The sequence below is a fragment of the Lemur catta genome, chromosome 6 (assembly GCF_020740605.2).
Source record: "Lemur catta isolate mLemCat1 chromosome 6, mLemCat1.pri, whole genome shotgun sequence".
Lineage (NCBI taxonomy): Eukaryota > Metazoa > Chordata > Mammalia > Primates > Lemuridae > Lemur > Lemur catta.
Window position 1 is genome coordinate 12,846,174 of NC_059133.1, and position 14,035 is coordinate 12,860,208.

At 50.6% G+C, this 14,035-nt stretch overlaps 1 protein-coding gene across 2 annotated transcripts in view; it reads left to right on the plus strand.

Moving 5' to 3' along the window:
• The window catches only part of LARGE1 (LARGE xylosyl- and glucuronyltransferase 1), a 446,568-nt gene that overhangs the window by 411,548 nt on the left and 20,985 nt on the right, over positions 1-14,035 (plus strand). For both annotated transcript variants that reach the window (XM_045553007.1, XM_045553008.1), the window contains 2 exons: positions 346-509; positions 8,402-8,680. In XM_045553007.1, coding sequence (XP_045408963.1) covers positions 346-509; positions 8,402-8,680 — 443 coding nt within the window. The remainder of the gene's footprint in view (positions 1-345; positions 510-8,401; positions 8,681-14,035) is intronic.

Genomic DNA, 14,035 nt, shown 5'->3' on the forward strand with positions numbered 1-14,035 from the left:
CCCACGGTACTTGAAATGGTAGTGCTAAGTCTAGGAAAACATTTCTTGTTTGCTTCTGAGGAGTTTACGGTTGGGTGTATGTTTGTCAGTGAGCGGCACCGTTGCTCTTAGCTAAGAGGGGGCTCGTTTCTCAGGTGGCGAAGGCATCTGCTTTTCATCATCGCCTTTCTGAAATTGGATTCAGTTGCAGGGGGAAAATAGTGGTGGTCCTCTCCGTCTGTGTCTAACCCATCCACAACGTCCCTGTGGGTGATAAACCCAGGGGACGGCAGGGCCCAGCAGGTAAGCTTGTGGGCCCCTTGGACCTTTTCTTCAAATTCCCAAGCCCCCTTCCCTGCCTTGCAGCTCCAGAAGCAGCTGTCGGAGCTGGATGAGGACGACCTGTGCTATGAGTTCCGGCGAGAGCGCTTCACTGTCCACCGCACCCACCTGTACTTCCTGCACTACGAGTACGAGCCCGCAGCAGACAACACGGACGTCACCCTGGTCGCCCAGCTCTCCATGGACAGGTACGGCAGACCCCGCCCGCCCCCCACCCTCACCGCTGCAAGGCAGAGCTGGCCCACAGGCTTAGAACATTCATCCCCTCCCCAGCACTGAAAACCAAGGGCTCTTGTCTTGCTGCTGTAGTTTGAGGATAGAGGGAAGGATTGATTCTTAGCAGGCAGAGCCCTATTCGGATTACCTCAAGGAAAAGGGGGAGTGTGCAGACTGGAGCCACAGTTGTTTATACATTTATTGATGCAACAAATATCCATCAAGCATTTCTGGGCAGTACTGACAGGAGTTCCACCCTGGTGTCCCTTACAGTCTAATGCACTGCTTCCCAACCTTGGCCGGGGACAGATTGAATACCTGGAGAACTTTTATAACACATTCGTGTCCAGGCTACATTGCAGACCAATTATGCAAGAATGTGGGGTGGAACCCTTCGCATTGTTTTGTTTTAAGCTTGCAAAGTGCAGCTGGGCCTGAGAACATGGGGCTAGTGGCATAAACAGCAATAAACAAATAAAATGATTATAATTGCACTAAGGCTGGGTAGGCTGAGAGTGGAGGCCCAGTGGGGGACACACAGAGTTGGGTGTGGCTAGAGCTGAGGCTGCAGGGGGCAGGAAGAGGAAAGCACATGAACTTGGCCAGGTAGCAGGGGCTGAATTACAGGAGGCCTCAGGGAAATCAGGGGAGGTGGCCAGCCCTTCTGGCTCACATCTGTCAGGTGTCCTGTGTGTCTCCATAGGGACACCTGACCAGTGTCCCAGAGTCATTTCTCACATCCCTTTGGCTTCTCACCCAGCTTTCGGTTTGGGTGCCCAACTCTGCCCCACCCTGCAGCCGCATCAGTAAGGCACCTGGCCACGCTAGCCCCTCTCTTCACACGTGTTTCCTCCTCCATGGTGTGTTAAATGAAGATAAAATCTAGTCCTCCGTGTTAATGCTGAATGATGGTCTAGATGGGGCTTCAGTGCTTCAGGTAGCATGACTGCACCTCAGGCCTCTCCCATGAGATACTGCAGCTCAGGCACTATAATCTGTGCAGGTGAGTGAGTTCTGCATCAACCCAGGTGCCCGTCTCCTACTGAGCATCACTGGGTCTCCTGTCTCATTCATGCCTCCTAATAATGTGTTCAGGTTACCAGCACAATACTCCGAATCGAGATCAGTGGCCTGTAGCTACCAAAGAAATCTGACATACTTTCTAATCATAATAAAAAGCGGCATAAGTGAATGAGACTTGGCCCCTGGAGTTCTTGGTGGTCCTGCCACTTTTTGAGTTTGACTTGTGGACACGTCACTGAACCACTCTAAGCTTCGGTTTCCTCATCTCTAACCTGGGAATGATAATCCTATCATTAGTACAATTCTCCTTGAGGTTGTTGTAAAGATCCAATGAGAGAACACAGCCCAGTACTTAGCGCTACAGTCAGGGGAGCCCTAAGTAATGCCAGGACTGTTGGCCAAAATCTTCATGTGTGTGTGTGGTGCCGGGTAAAAATGCACTAGACCTGAGGACAGAGAGCCCCGGGCTCCGCTTCTTCAATCCTCCGCCAGTGATCTTGGGCAAGTCACTCAACGTCTTTGGGTTTCTTTTTTCTCCTTCTATGAAATAGGATTAAAAATACTTGTCTCACAGGGTCTGGTTAGGATTAAATAAGAGATTCTCTGTAAAAGCCCTTGGCATGTATTTGGTGTCCTGTAAATATTGGCCAGATTTGAATATCCCTCCAAAGGCCTCTGCACGTGGTAGGTATGTAGGAGAGGTGAGGCGGTGAGGAGAAAGGGAAAACAGGAAGCGCTGGGCTCAAAGTTCAGTGTGCCACATCCCAGCCCAGGTGAGTCCAAGTGGGTCACTTAGCCTGCACGAGCCTCACTTTACCTACCTGGCAAGGGGCAGTAGTGCTGCCTGTCCAGTTCGTAGGTTGTTGTCTGGGTTCTATATTAATAAAATAAGAAGCTGTCAAGTGCCCAGTAAGTAAGAGGTGTGAACAAACATTAATTCCCCTTTCCTTTACGTTTCATACCTCTGTGCTGACTGTAGAATTTGCTTTCTGGAATTAACAAGTAGAGGAACATGTTTTTAGTTATTAACAACTCAAACCTGTCCTTCTGCACACACTTGTTAGCAACGAGAGAATCCAGGCAGAACCGAGCCCCTCTTTCTGTTGCCAGCGGGCAGTGTCCTCCTGGCCCGGGCCACAGGTGACCCAGCAGGACCTTCCCTCCCGGCCCCCTGAAAAGAGAGCCCCTGCTTACATCTGCTGTGAGCACCAGTCCCAGGGGCCTTCCCTTCAGAGCACACCGAGCCCAAGCGTAGCAGATGCGTGATGCCCGTTAATGCACTGTGACAAGTGTGGCCGTCCGGACAATACCTCAGAGAGCCCGAGGAATCCCAAGCCCTGATGAGGACACTTAGCAGGGGACAATCAGAAATTATAAAGTGGCACCGCGGCTGATGGAGACGGTAGAAATTCCTCTAGCCACTTCCGCTCCGTCTCCATATCCAATTATGATGCAGCACGCTGACTGGTGCCTGTTGGATTGATTTTTAATTTAAGAAACATTTCGGGTGTGTTTGTAAACCTTTCGAGTCAGAAGTAGTCCCTACGTGAACGCCACAACGAATTAGGGGAGCCGGCCTTCAGGCGTGTGTGCCCGGCTCCCTCTGGAATTCCGTTCAGAAAGAATGCACGTCCCTACTTGCAGCTGCAGAGGGGGGATCGGCGTCCCCTTCAGTTGGTCGGGATCTTTCCCTCCCATCCCAGCAATGGCGGAAGGGACAGAGGGAGCTGCCCAGGAGGGAGGGCACCCTGTCTCCTGACACCTGGCCAGGGAGAGCCTGGCTCTGTAGCATCCCCTGGACAAAGATGTTGAAATACTCGCTACAGTTGCAGCGTCCTGTGGCTCCTGTGTCTGCTCTGTGTGAGCGGAGGAGAGAACAGAGTGGGCTGACACAGCGCTGCTCCACGCCTGCTCCCAGGACCGGCTCACAGCAGCACCTGGGCGCTTGCCAGAAATACAGGTTCTCAGGCCCCCCCCAGACCTCCTGAGCCAGAATGTCCAGCGTGGGGCCTGGGAATCTGGGTTGCAGTGAGCCCCCCAGGCCATCCTAAGCATGCTTACATTGGAAAGCACGGACTGTTCCAGAGACCAAGAGGTAATTCTTTTTCTCCTTGTGACAACTATATGTTTTTTTTAAAATTCAAGTCAGGCCACATCGTTAAAACCCCCGATGACGTCTCATTATATTTGGAACAGCATCCTAGCTGCCCACCATGGCCTTCCACACCCATCTGACCTGGCACCTGCCCACCTCCCTGACACCTTCATCTGTCCTCCGCCCCTCACTCTCCCGTGCCCCCCACACACTGGTCCTGCTGCTTCTTGCTTGAACACGCTAAGCTCATTTTCACCCCAAGGGCTGTTCCCTCTTCTTGGAAAGCATCTCCCCCAGACTTTCACAAAGCGGGCTCCTACTCATTATTTGCTATAACAAAATACCATAAACTGGGTGATGTATAAGCAACAGAAATTTACTTCCCACCGTTCTGGAGGCTGGAAAGTCCAAGCTCAAGGTGCCGGCAGATTCGGTGTCTGGCGGGGGCTGCGTCCTGGCTCATAGATGACGCCTTGTTACTGTGTCCTCACATGGTGGAAGGAGCTAGCCGGCTCCCTGCGCCTCTTCCAATGAGGACACTAATCTTATTCATGAGAGCTCCTCCCTCATGTCCTAATCACCTCCTGTTAGCATCACCTTGGGGGTTAAGATTTCAACATAGGAATTTGGGGGTGACACAAACGTTCAGACCATACACCAGGTCTCAAATTCCAGTTCTTCTGAAGGGCCCTCCCTGGCCCGCCCCCACTGGTACTCCTCCTTCTGTGTCCCTGGTCTGCTGCCTTCCAGCCCTTCCTTCCGTCTGAATTGATCCGACTTCGGATTTGTTGGTGTCTTCTTCCCCCGCTAGAATACAAGCCCCAGGAGCGCAGGACCCTTGTGTGTCTAGCGTCCCTGGCACCTTGGAGGTCCTCAGTAAATATTTGTTGGATGAACGCGTGTTTGACAGGCAGAAGTAGAACCTAAGGAGGAAATTACAGCTATCATACACCGAGTACCTGCTGTTTATCCAGCTTTGTGCCAGACACTTTACGTAATTATCTCACTTAATACCCAAATCTAGTTGGATATCGTATCAGTTATCTCTTGCTGCCTCACAAGCTATCCTGAGTCCTGGCAGCTTAGAACAAAGCACCACAAGTGAGCTCACAATTCTGCAGGTTGGCAGTTTGGGCTGGGCTCATTCATGGGCCTGCCGCCAGCCAGATGGCTGTTCCGGGGGTTCTGTCGCCATCAGCAGGGACAGTGTGGATACCTGGGCCATGCAGTTCATTATCTAGCAAGGTGGCTTAGGCTTGTGCGCACGGCGGTGATCCAAGGTTCCAAGAGCAGCAAGGAGCAAGCCCCCCTACACAAGCCCTTCTAACACCTCTGTAAGTGTCATGTTTGCTCGTGTCGCCCGGACAAAAGCAAGTCAATGTGGCCAGCCCAGATCAGCGTGCAAAGTATTACCAGAGGGTATGGAGAGAGGATGAGGGGTGATTTAGAGCTATTTCGTAGTCTACCAAAGATACATTATCCCCGGTGTACTTATATAGAAATTGAAGCTCAAAGAACTGTCACCACTTTCCCAGGTATACTGACACAGCTCGCAGGTCACATCCAGGTCTGTCTGACCCCGAACCCACAGGTGTAAGCCATGATGATACACTTCACAGCCTGCCTTGCAGCAGTGTACCAGCGCAGAAAGGGCTGCCTTGTAGGGTGTGAGTTCCCCTTTCCAGCAGAGGCTGAGAGAGAGGTCCCCTGCCTGGCTGCTTAGGCCCACAGACACCCTAGCACTCCTTCCAAACCCGTTCTTTTGGGTTTCTGCTTTGACCATCTCCCTGCCTGCTCCTTTATAGCTACAGAGACTGTGCACAGCTTCCTGTCTTAGTGGGACTCCCTAGAGTCACATCTGCCTGTTTCTAGATCTGCCAGACATCTCTCTGGCCATTCCTGAGCCTTTGCTCTCCCCTCCGCAACGTGAAGCGATGGTGGGCTCTATGCAGAAGTGGAAACAAGCTTGGGACAGGGAGTCAGGACTTCTGGGTCCCACTGTCTGCTTTTCCAATGACTCATCCTGGGCCCTTGAGCAAGGCACACCCCTCTCTGAAGCTAAGCTCTTTCATCGTAAAAATGATGTAACCAATTAGCCGGGGATGGTGGCTTATGCCTGTTGTCCCAGCTGCCCGGGAGGCTGAGGCAGGAGGATCGCTTGAGCCCAGGAGTTTGAGGCTGCAGTGAGCTGTGATCACTGCACTCCAGCCTGGGTGACAGAACACAACCCTGTCTCTAGAAAAATAATTTTTAAGAAAATGACATAATCAGACTGAAACAAATCTCTAAGATTCTTTCCAAACTGATGATTCTGTGGTTTTAGAATTAATCTTCACTTCTTGAAGTATTCTCCATCAGCCCAGTGCTGGCTGTGCCAGGACTCTATCTTCCTACCCAGGAAACAGAAGGAAGAGTGGACGCAGAGCTTTGCATCAGGAGCTGCACAGGGACAGCCCTTAGGGAACAGGTGTTAGAGGAACCATGACAAGGGTCAGGGGTCCAGAGGGAGTGAGGAGGGGAAGGAGCAGAGAGACACCAAGGGAGGAGCACACTGTTATTCCAGGAACCGGCAATGGCAACGAGGGGAAGGTATCTGGGGACGTCGCCCTCAGCCTAACACTAATACATATTGAATAACGCTCTGGATCCCAGGCACTGGGGTCAGGCAGACCTGGGTGAGAATCTTCTTGCTCCACTTTGTAGCTGCATGACTTGAAAGAGGTCATGAATATTAAATGTGTGGCTGGCACATTGCAAGCAGCAGGTAAAGGTATAGAGATTTATTACGCTGTTACCACATTTTACATATTATCATCATTATTTTAAACCTCAGTTTGGCACTGTTGTCCAGGTCCTGGCAGAACGGTTGGTTCTAAGGGAGAAAAGATTGGAGAGATTGGGGCTGGTGGTGGGGACACAGCGGTGGGTTGGGTCATCATTAGTCCTCGCTCGCTCACGGAGTTTCCACGGAACAACATCTGGTAGCATTCTGCATAAAGCTCAAATGATTTTTCATGTCAACAGCACCCTTCCTCTGACAACCTTAAGTGTGTTTCGTCTCTGTTCTCACTCTGAACTCTTAGCAGAGCCTGGATGAAGGGCTACACCAGGTGGGACTTGATCACTGCTGGGAAAACTCAGACACAGAGTCCAAGACCAAGTTCACGGGAGAATCCCGAGACGTGATCCTCTTGGCGTCCAAACATACCTCTTACCTCCCAAACCCTCCAGCAGCTCTTGTACCTACACGCTAGAAATTATTCTTGCCCTTTACTCTCCAGTTCACATGGGTTTGTGCAGGTGGCTCTCCCTTGAAGTGCAGATTCCCTCCATTTTGCAGAAGAGGAAACTGAGGTGCAGGGGGTATGATTCAAAATCCCAGGTCCTCGGAGCCCAGAAGAGAGCAGGGCCCTACAGCAGAAGCTGAATGCAACGTTCTGTGAGATTAGGCGTCACGGAGAAGGTAGCACCTCCCTGGTCAATTTGGTTAGCAAGCACAATAACCATGAGAAACGGAAGGCATTTTGCCTTGGTGAATATCTTAACCCTCTGTGTTGAAAGAGGAAGCAAAATCAGGCAATACCAGTTCACAGAGTCACTGAGGGGAAACTAGAAGTCATTGAGAAAGCCAATGAAACAAGACAGTTGTACCCATTTTCTTTTGTTTAGAATCTTGGAAATGCATGGAATTGATTTCCTGGTAATTGTCCAAATAAAGTGGGCATTCTGACCCGGAGACCGCTGACTATGCACCTCTTGCTGGGTACAGAAGAAAATTGAAATAGGTTTTTGCTATTTCTTAGCCATAGATTTTATGTACCAGGCACTTCTAATGCCTTTGAAGACAATATCTTTATGGATTTCTCTTCAAACATTTTTGCAGAACTCTCTCTGCTGGAAACCCCTTTTGTTTTTTTGCTGGGCTCTGTTCTCACATCTCTCCCTGGCTCGGCATCTCTAAGGCAGCCGTGCAAAGTTGGCTGGGGCCCTAGAGCCGTGAGGGCTCGGAAAAGTGAAGACAGCGTCACCCCAGGTACACGTGTGTTCCCAACATTCTCATGTTTTTGCATTCCCTTTTCGATGCACCCAGTGTTACTTTTTCTCACCACCTGCAAGGCCCGACAAGGTACCTGGTCTCTAAGTCCAAGAATCCAAGCTGACCACACATCTGGTGCCCGCATTGCTGCCTTAGGAAAATGGGGAGAGAGACAGTGCTCAGGGTTGTTGGGAGAATTCTGGAAAGCACTTGGCACACAGTAAAGGCATCCGTAACTGCAGTTGTCATGAGTCTTGTTTTTTCTGCTTGTTTTAAAGCTCCTGGTAACTCAGTGGCCCAGGTTGTCTAAGACCTCTATGGCTGGTCGCTGCATTAGGAGATCAGTAGAGCTGTTTTACACCTTTGCCAAGAGAGCAGAATTATAGGAGTCTGGGGCTGGAAGGGGATCCTTAGATCACTTAATATACTCACCCCTCCACCCCACTGCCTGGCTTGAGACGAAAGTCTGAGGCTTACAGGGGGACGTGACTTGACGTCACGTGTTCATTTGGAAGCAGTGAAAGACTTGAGCCTGCAAGGTAAGTGTTCTGTGCCTGTTTTATTGGTAAAAGAACTGAGTCCTGTTTAAAGCAGGGGTTTGGATTTGCAGCCGGTTGACTCACTGTTGATAGAGGCAGAGGCTGCAGGAGGCCCAGAGGATGAGGCGTGGACGGCCGGGTCCCCACGCTCAGCCCCGCTGTCTCTTGCAGGCTCCAGATGCTGGAGGCCATCTGCAAGCACTGGGAGGGGCCCATCAGCCTGGCCCTCTACCTGTCGGACGCTGAGGCCCAGCAGTTCCTCCGCTACGCACAGGGCTCCGAGGTGCTCATGAGCCGCCACAACGTGGGCTACCACATCGTGTACAAGGAGGGCCAGTTCTACCCCGTGAACCTGCTGCGCAACGTGGCCATGAAGCACATCAGCACTCCCTACATGTTCCTGTCCGACATCGACTTCCTGCCCATGTACGGGCTCTATGAGTACCTCAGGTAAGGACCCGCACACAGGGCCGTCGTCTGGTCCAACACTTTGCCTTTCTAGATGGGCAGCAAAGACACAGAAAGGGGAAAGGGGCCTGCCCACGTCCACCCAGCGACGGAGCTGGAACCTGCGTTTGCATGAGATGTCGGTGGTATAGATTGGTCCAGGGAACAGCTCTTTTTGCCTCCCAGTCTAATGTTCCTTCCATAGCATTTGTGAAAATAGACCGTCTCTATTCTCATTTTTGATCTAACCATTCTAGAATGATCACTGCCTATTCCTTAAAACAAATCTAAGTGATGATGATGCCTGACACTTACCGAAGTGCTTGCAGCGGGCCAGGCAGTGGGAGACGGCAGGAATGCGACCAGAAGCCGTTGGCCCGAGGATGCACACCTACTAACGGGGAGGCTGGTCAGACGTGGCCAGTCTGCCTCCAGAGCCTCAGGCTTCATCACTGCCCCGGCCGCGTCTGTGCATCTCCATTGTCCCTTTCCAGCTCTCCCCCCCACGGAGGGGCAGGTGTCCCGTGGCTGGAGAAAGCACTCGCCTAATGAAAGCCTGCAATGGCTGTGTGAAGAGTGCATTTATTAAAGAATAATAAGCCAAACAGAAAGGGACTATAGTATTCATATAGCCCAGAGGTTCCATTTTACACATGGGAAAACTAAAGTCACAAGACATAAATGGTCCAACATTTTTTTTAATCATTTATTTATTGTCATTGTCGGCATGAATTATCTCTGCTGAGGGAGTGGGTGCCTGGATCCAGGTACCACGAGAGGTGGTTTGCACGTATTATCCCGGTGGATCTGCACAGCAGGCCCAGAGGCAGGTGTGGCTGTCCTCACTCTACAGCCAGGAAGAGTGAGGCTCAGAGACGCAGAATGACAGGCTCAAATCCAGAGAGCTGGCACCAGGGTGTGAACCAGTGTCTGTCAGATGCCAGGTCTGCAGGCCACCCTGCTTTGTGCTTGTCTGGCTGCCCTGGGGTTTCCGAGTGTCCCAAACAGGATCGGATCTGATTTCTTTCTCTCGTGTTCTCTGGCCCTCCGCTCTCCCCCGCCCCCATCTGCCTCGTTCTCTGTCTCTTGGTATCTTTCTCTGTCTTATCGCGTGTCTCTCTCTTCCTTTCTCTCTTTCTCTTTAAAAGAGCTTCCAAGAGGCTTTAAGCCTTTTGTACTGACACCAAAGCATAGGCGTGGCATGAGCACCCTCTGGGCCCTGCTCTCTGGAGCAAGGGCAAGCAGCCTGAGTTCTCCACCCAGCTTCTGAATTGATACTTCCAGGGGCATCTTGGGTTTCGTAGCATTAATTCCTCCCCTGTGGCGGGAGGAGCCCCTCCCAGTGTCTCCCCATTAAGAACAGTAGGGTGAGCGACCCCTAGGCAGCGTCAGCCTGAGTCATGGAGGGTGGGAGGTGCCGTGGTACCCAGCGCTGTGTGAGCCCCAACTCCAGACCGCCAGGCTCCAGAGATGGGGTTCCACCTGCAGCCCCAGCTCCGGCTCCTGCTGGGGGCCTGGAATCCCCGTATATGGAGTGAGGGCGCCCCCCTGTGGCCAGATGGGGCTTGCAGCCCCCGATTCCTGTAGATTCTGAAACTTTGGCTTCCTGCGAATGACAGCCTCCCAAAGCCACAGATAAATGAGGGAGAGAGGGCCACCCTTGAGCCAGAAAAGAGAGGCTTCAGGACCGGACCCCTGGCCATCCTCCACCCCTCTGGGGCTCTTCCTCGGAAGCACCTGAGGGGTCTTCACCCCAACCAGTTGAAAGTGAACCAGCCCCATTGTAAGAGTCTGGGGTCTCTACTCTCCCCACCCAAAGACTGTTTTATTGTTTGACTTCATGGGCATCATGTTTTTAAAAACCATACGCATGAACAGACTTCTGTGTTGTCGTCCAGTGTTTTATTGATCAAAGACATCAGTAACTGCTTATCAAGACCTCCCTCAAAGCGAGGTAACTGGTGTTGCCCATTACTTGACATTTGCCCGGTGCACAGTCCCTGGAGGTTGTAGCTGGCGCTCGCCCCCTTATCACAGGAAGGTATGTGGTTCCCCTCCGGAGCTTCGAAATATTGTAAATTGCTTTTAAAGCTTCATTACTTTCTTCACAGACCGTGCTCAGGAGTGCTGAGTACCAGTCAATAGGGAGACCACAGCGGGCATCTCTGCGCTCAGTTGTGGGATTGTTGCTCTAGGGGGCCAGGGCTGTGGTTACCGGGTCTTCATATTTTTCAAGAGGAACTGAGAGTATGGATTTTTAAATAAGCTTTTTTTAAAAAAAAATATTGCAACTAATTTTCAAAACCTATTTTGAATGCTGTTGAGCCAGACCAAACACACCTTCCGGTTGCTTTGCCCCCTCCCGTCCCCGCCCCGCCCAGCAGTACGTCACCTGTGGCCTAGGTGATTCCCCGGCACTGGAATTTTGAGAACCAATAAGAAATGTGGTTCTCTCAAAGCCCCAAATACGCGTGCACTGTCCTTTTCATATGAAGATAATCATATCGACTTGCCCTTGGCTTACAGGAAATTTTCTCTTTGAGTGGGATGGATTTGTTTCTGATGCAGAAGGTATCAGGGATCGACCTTGTGCGAGGTGTCGCGTTGCTGGTTTGAGATATAAGGCTAAGGGTGCTGTTTGCATCGGTAGCTGAGGACGCCACCAAGGCCAGCAGACCCTCCCAGAGAACGACTTCCTCGGCTCTGATCTCCAACAAAGTGCTATACCCAAGCTCTGTTAAAATGTTAATATTAGATATATTACAATGATGACAGCTCTAAGTTATTGGGCTCTTGCCACGTGCCAGAGACCCGGCCAGCTGCTTTGTATACACTGCCTCTATTCCTCACGCTTCTGCATGAGGCAGGTGTTGTTACAAGTGACCAGACTGAGGCCCCAGAGAGGTTAAATGTGGTGTCAGAGGAGGAAGGTGTCCCTCCCTACTCAATAGCCTACTTACTCTGTGGAAGGGACCAGATCACTCTCAAACCCTAAGATACCAGAACAGGGTGACTGGCAGGTCTCTGTACCCCCAAACACTTACTCATATCACCCTTTTTGGGGGTTCCACTTGGTTACCAAAAAAAGTTCAGCATCATAGCTCTCTGAGCCATTGCTTAGCAACCAGCTAATATTATAGCAAAAACAAACAGATCAATTGGAAAATAATGGAATTGGTTATAGCTGCAGAGATTCTCTAAAATCTCTTTCCCACCCCTTCACCTATTTCTTCTAAAGAATGAGCATGTAGATGTTCAGCTTCCACTCTTGATTTCAGAAATGTCAAGTGAAAGCCAGCGGGGCGTGGCAGAAGTCATACAGGGCTGCCTTTGAATCTGGGTCCTGTAGCACTTAGCAAGGACGTGACTTGGGGCTGCAGACGTGGTCTCTCCGGTCCTCCATTTCCTCAATTAATAAAGGGGCTGGTAATAGCCTGTTGCGGTGGTATAGTAGGCACGGAACAGGAGTTATCGTGCTGCCATTCGCCTGTTCACAGCACTCAACATTGGACTTCTGTGCCAGGCCACCACCCCACTCAAACCCTGCCATTGCAAACTGTCTCCCACCATATAGCCTGGGGAACTTCATGTGACCATCTCAATTTTTTCTCTTACTGAAAATGGGAAACTATATATTCATATTCATTTATTTTTTAAAAAAATTTAGTTAGCATCTTCTATGTGCCAGGCTGTGTGCTGCATTGTAGGTGACAGTGCTGTCCCTGGGTCATTCAGACCTGCATTTCAATGCTGAGTCCTCCTTACACAGTGTTTACTTGGCCTTGGAGAAGGTACTGAACCTCTCTGACTCGCTGTATCTCTGAAAGAGGGATCATCCTATTTATTCCCTCGTGAGGTCCTGGTAAGATGAAATGCAGTAGTATTTGGAAAGCACCTAGCAATGCCTGTGGCTAAAGCCATTGTGGCTAAAGTTCCAGAATGACAGAGGGACCAGGGATGGGCTTCCCGGACAGCTTGATGCTGAGACTTTCCACATCCATGGGACTGGGGCAGGTTTCTGCCTCTTTCACTAACCCTGCAGAATCCTCATCTTAGATTGATGCCTAAAGCTTAAAGTGTCTCTGCTGTCCTCGCTGCTTTTGCTTTCTAGGGGACAAACATGCCACCCTGGGTGGAGACTATATTCTGACAGTATATAGGAATGCCAAATACTTTTTTTATACTGTTCCCTCCAGGGTGACATCTGACCACCTCCCCATCACATTTTCCCTGGCACATAATTGCTGCTCTGTACATACTTGTTGAATACGTGCGGAAATTTGAGCAAGACCAGGTGCAGGTGGCACCAAGTGAGGCTGAATGCCTGCCGAGGGACATTACCAGGTGGCATTTCGTTGGGTTCACTCATTTTAATTCTGCTATATCTATACCACTTAACATTTATTGAGCACTTCCGATGTGCCAACTGCTGTTATAAGCCCTTTCGCATGTATTTTATCATTTAACCTTGCCGTAATTCATTTTACAGACGAGGACATTCAGGCTAAGTAACAAGCCCAAAGGCACAGCATTACCAATTGGACAACTGGCTTGTCTGGGGCTTATCCACAGACATTCTGTGCTTAACCTGTTTACCGATCCAGTTGCCTGGTGGGCTGATGTCATCTCCATCTTCATCACGATGACCGCGATCAGCATCATGACTCACATTTGCCGAGTACATCCTGTGCACCGGAGAACTGTCTTAATCTTTGCATGAGATGATACGTTTAATCCTTACGATCACACAGCACAGGTACCAGTACCATCCCCAACTCCCAGTAGAGAAAACTGTGGCACAGAAATGTCACTTGCTCAAGAGTACAAGCAGGTGAATGTCCATCCGGGTGGGATCTGACTGTCCCAGAGCTGCCCTCCTGACTGCTGGGCCTCCCCTAATCCACAGCCAGCATTTAACTCAGTGCCGGAATGTGGTAAAAGCGCTACAAGGTTTAGCCGTGATTACTAACAGTAGACATTGGGACAACGGGGTAATTAAATAGGAATGTTGAGAATCACATGAGATGACAAATATAGAGTCCCTAGCACAGAGCCTGGCACGTAGGCAGGTGCTCAATATGCTGTAGCTACTGTTACTATTTATTATTGTTTTTAATTTGTCCCCAAAAGCTCATTCTTTGCTTCTCTTTCTCCGCTGCGCCTCTCTGCCTGCCAGGTTCTCCCTCTGGACATGTTAATGCCACCAATGAAGGAGCCACCCCATCTTGCGGGGGCCTAGGAGCCCTTCAGGCTCTCGGATGAGCACCGGTGTCTGACCTCATTCCTTCTGTGTACATTTTACGGTGACACTCTCTGAGAGCAGCCTATCTTCCCTCATTTGCAAGTCCTTGCTGTTGT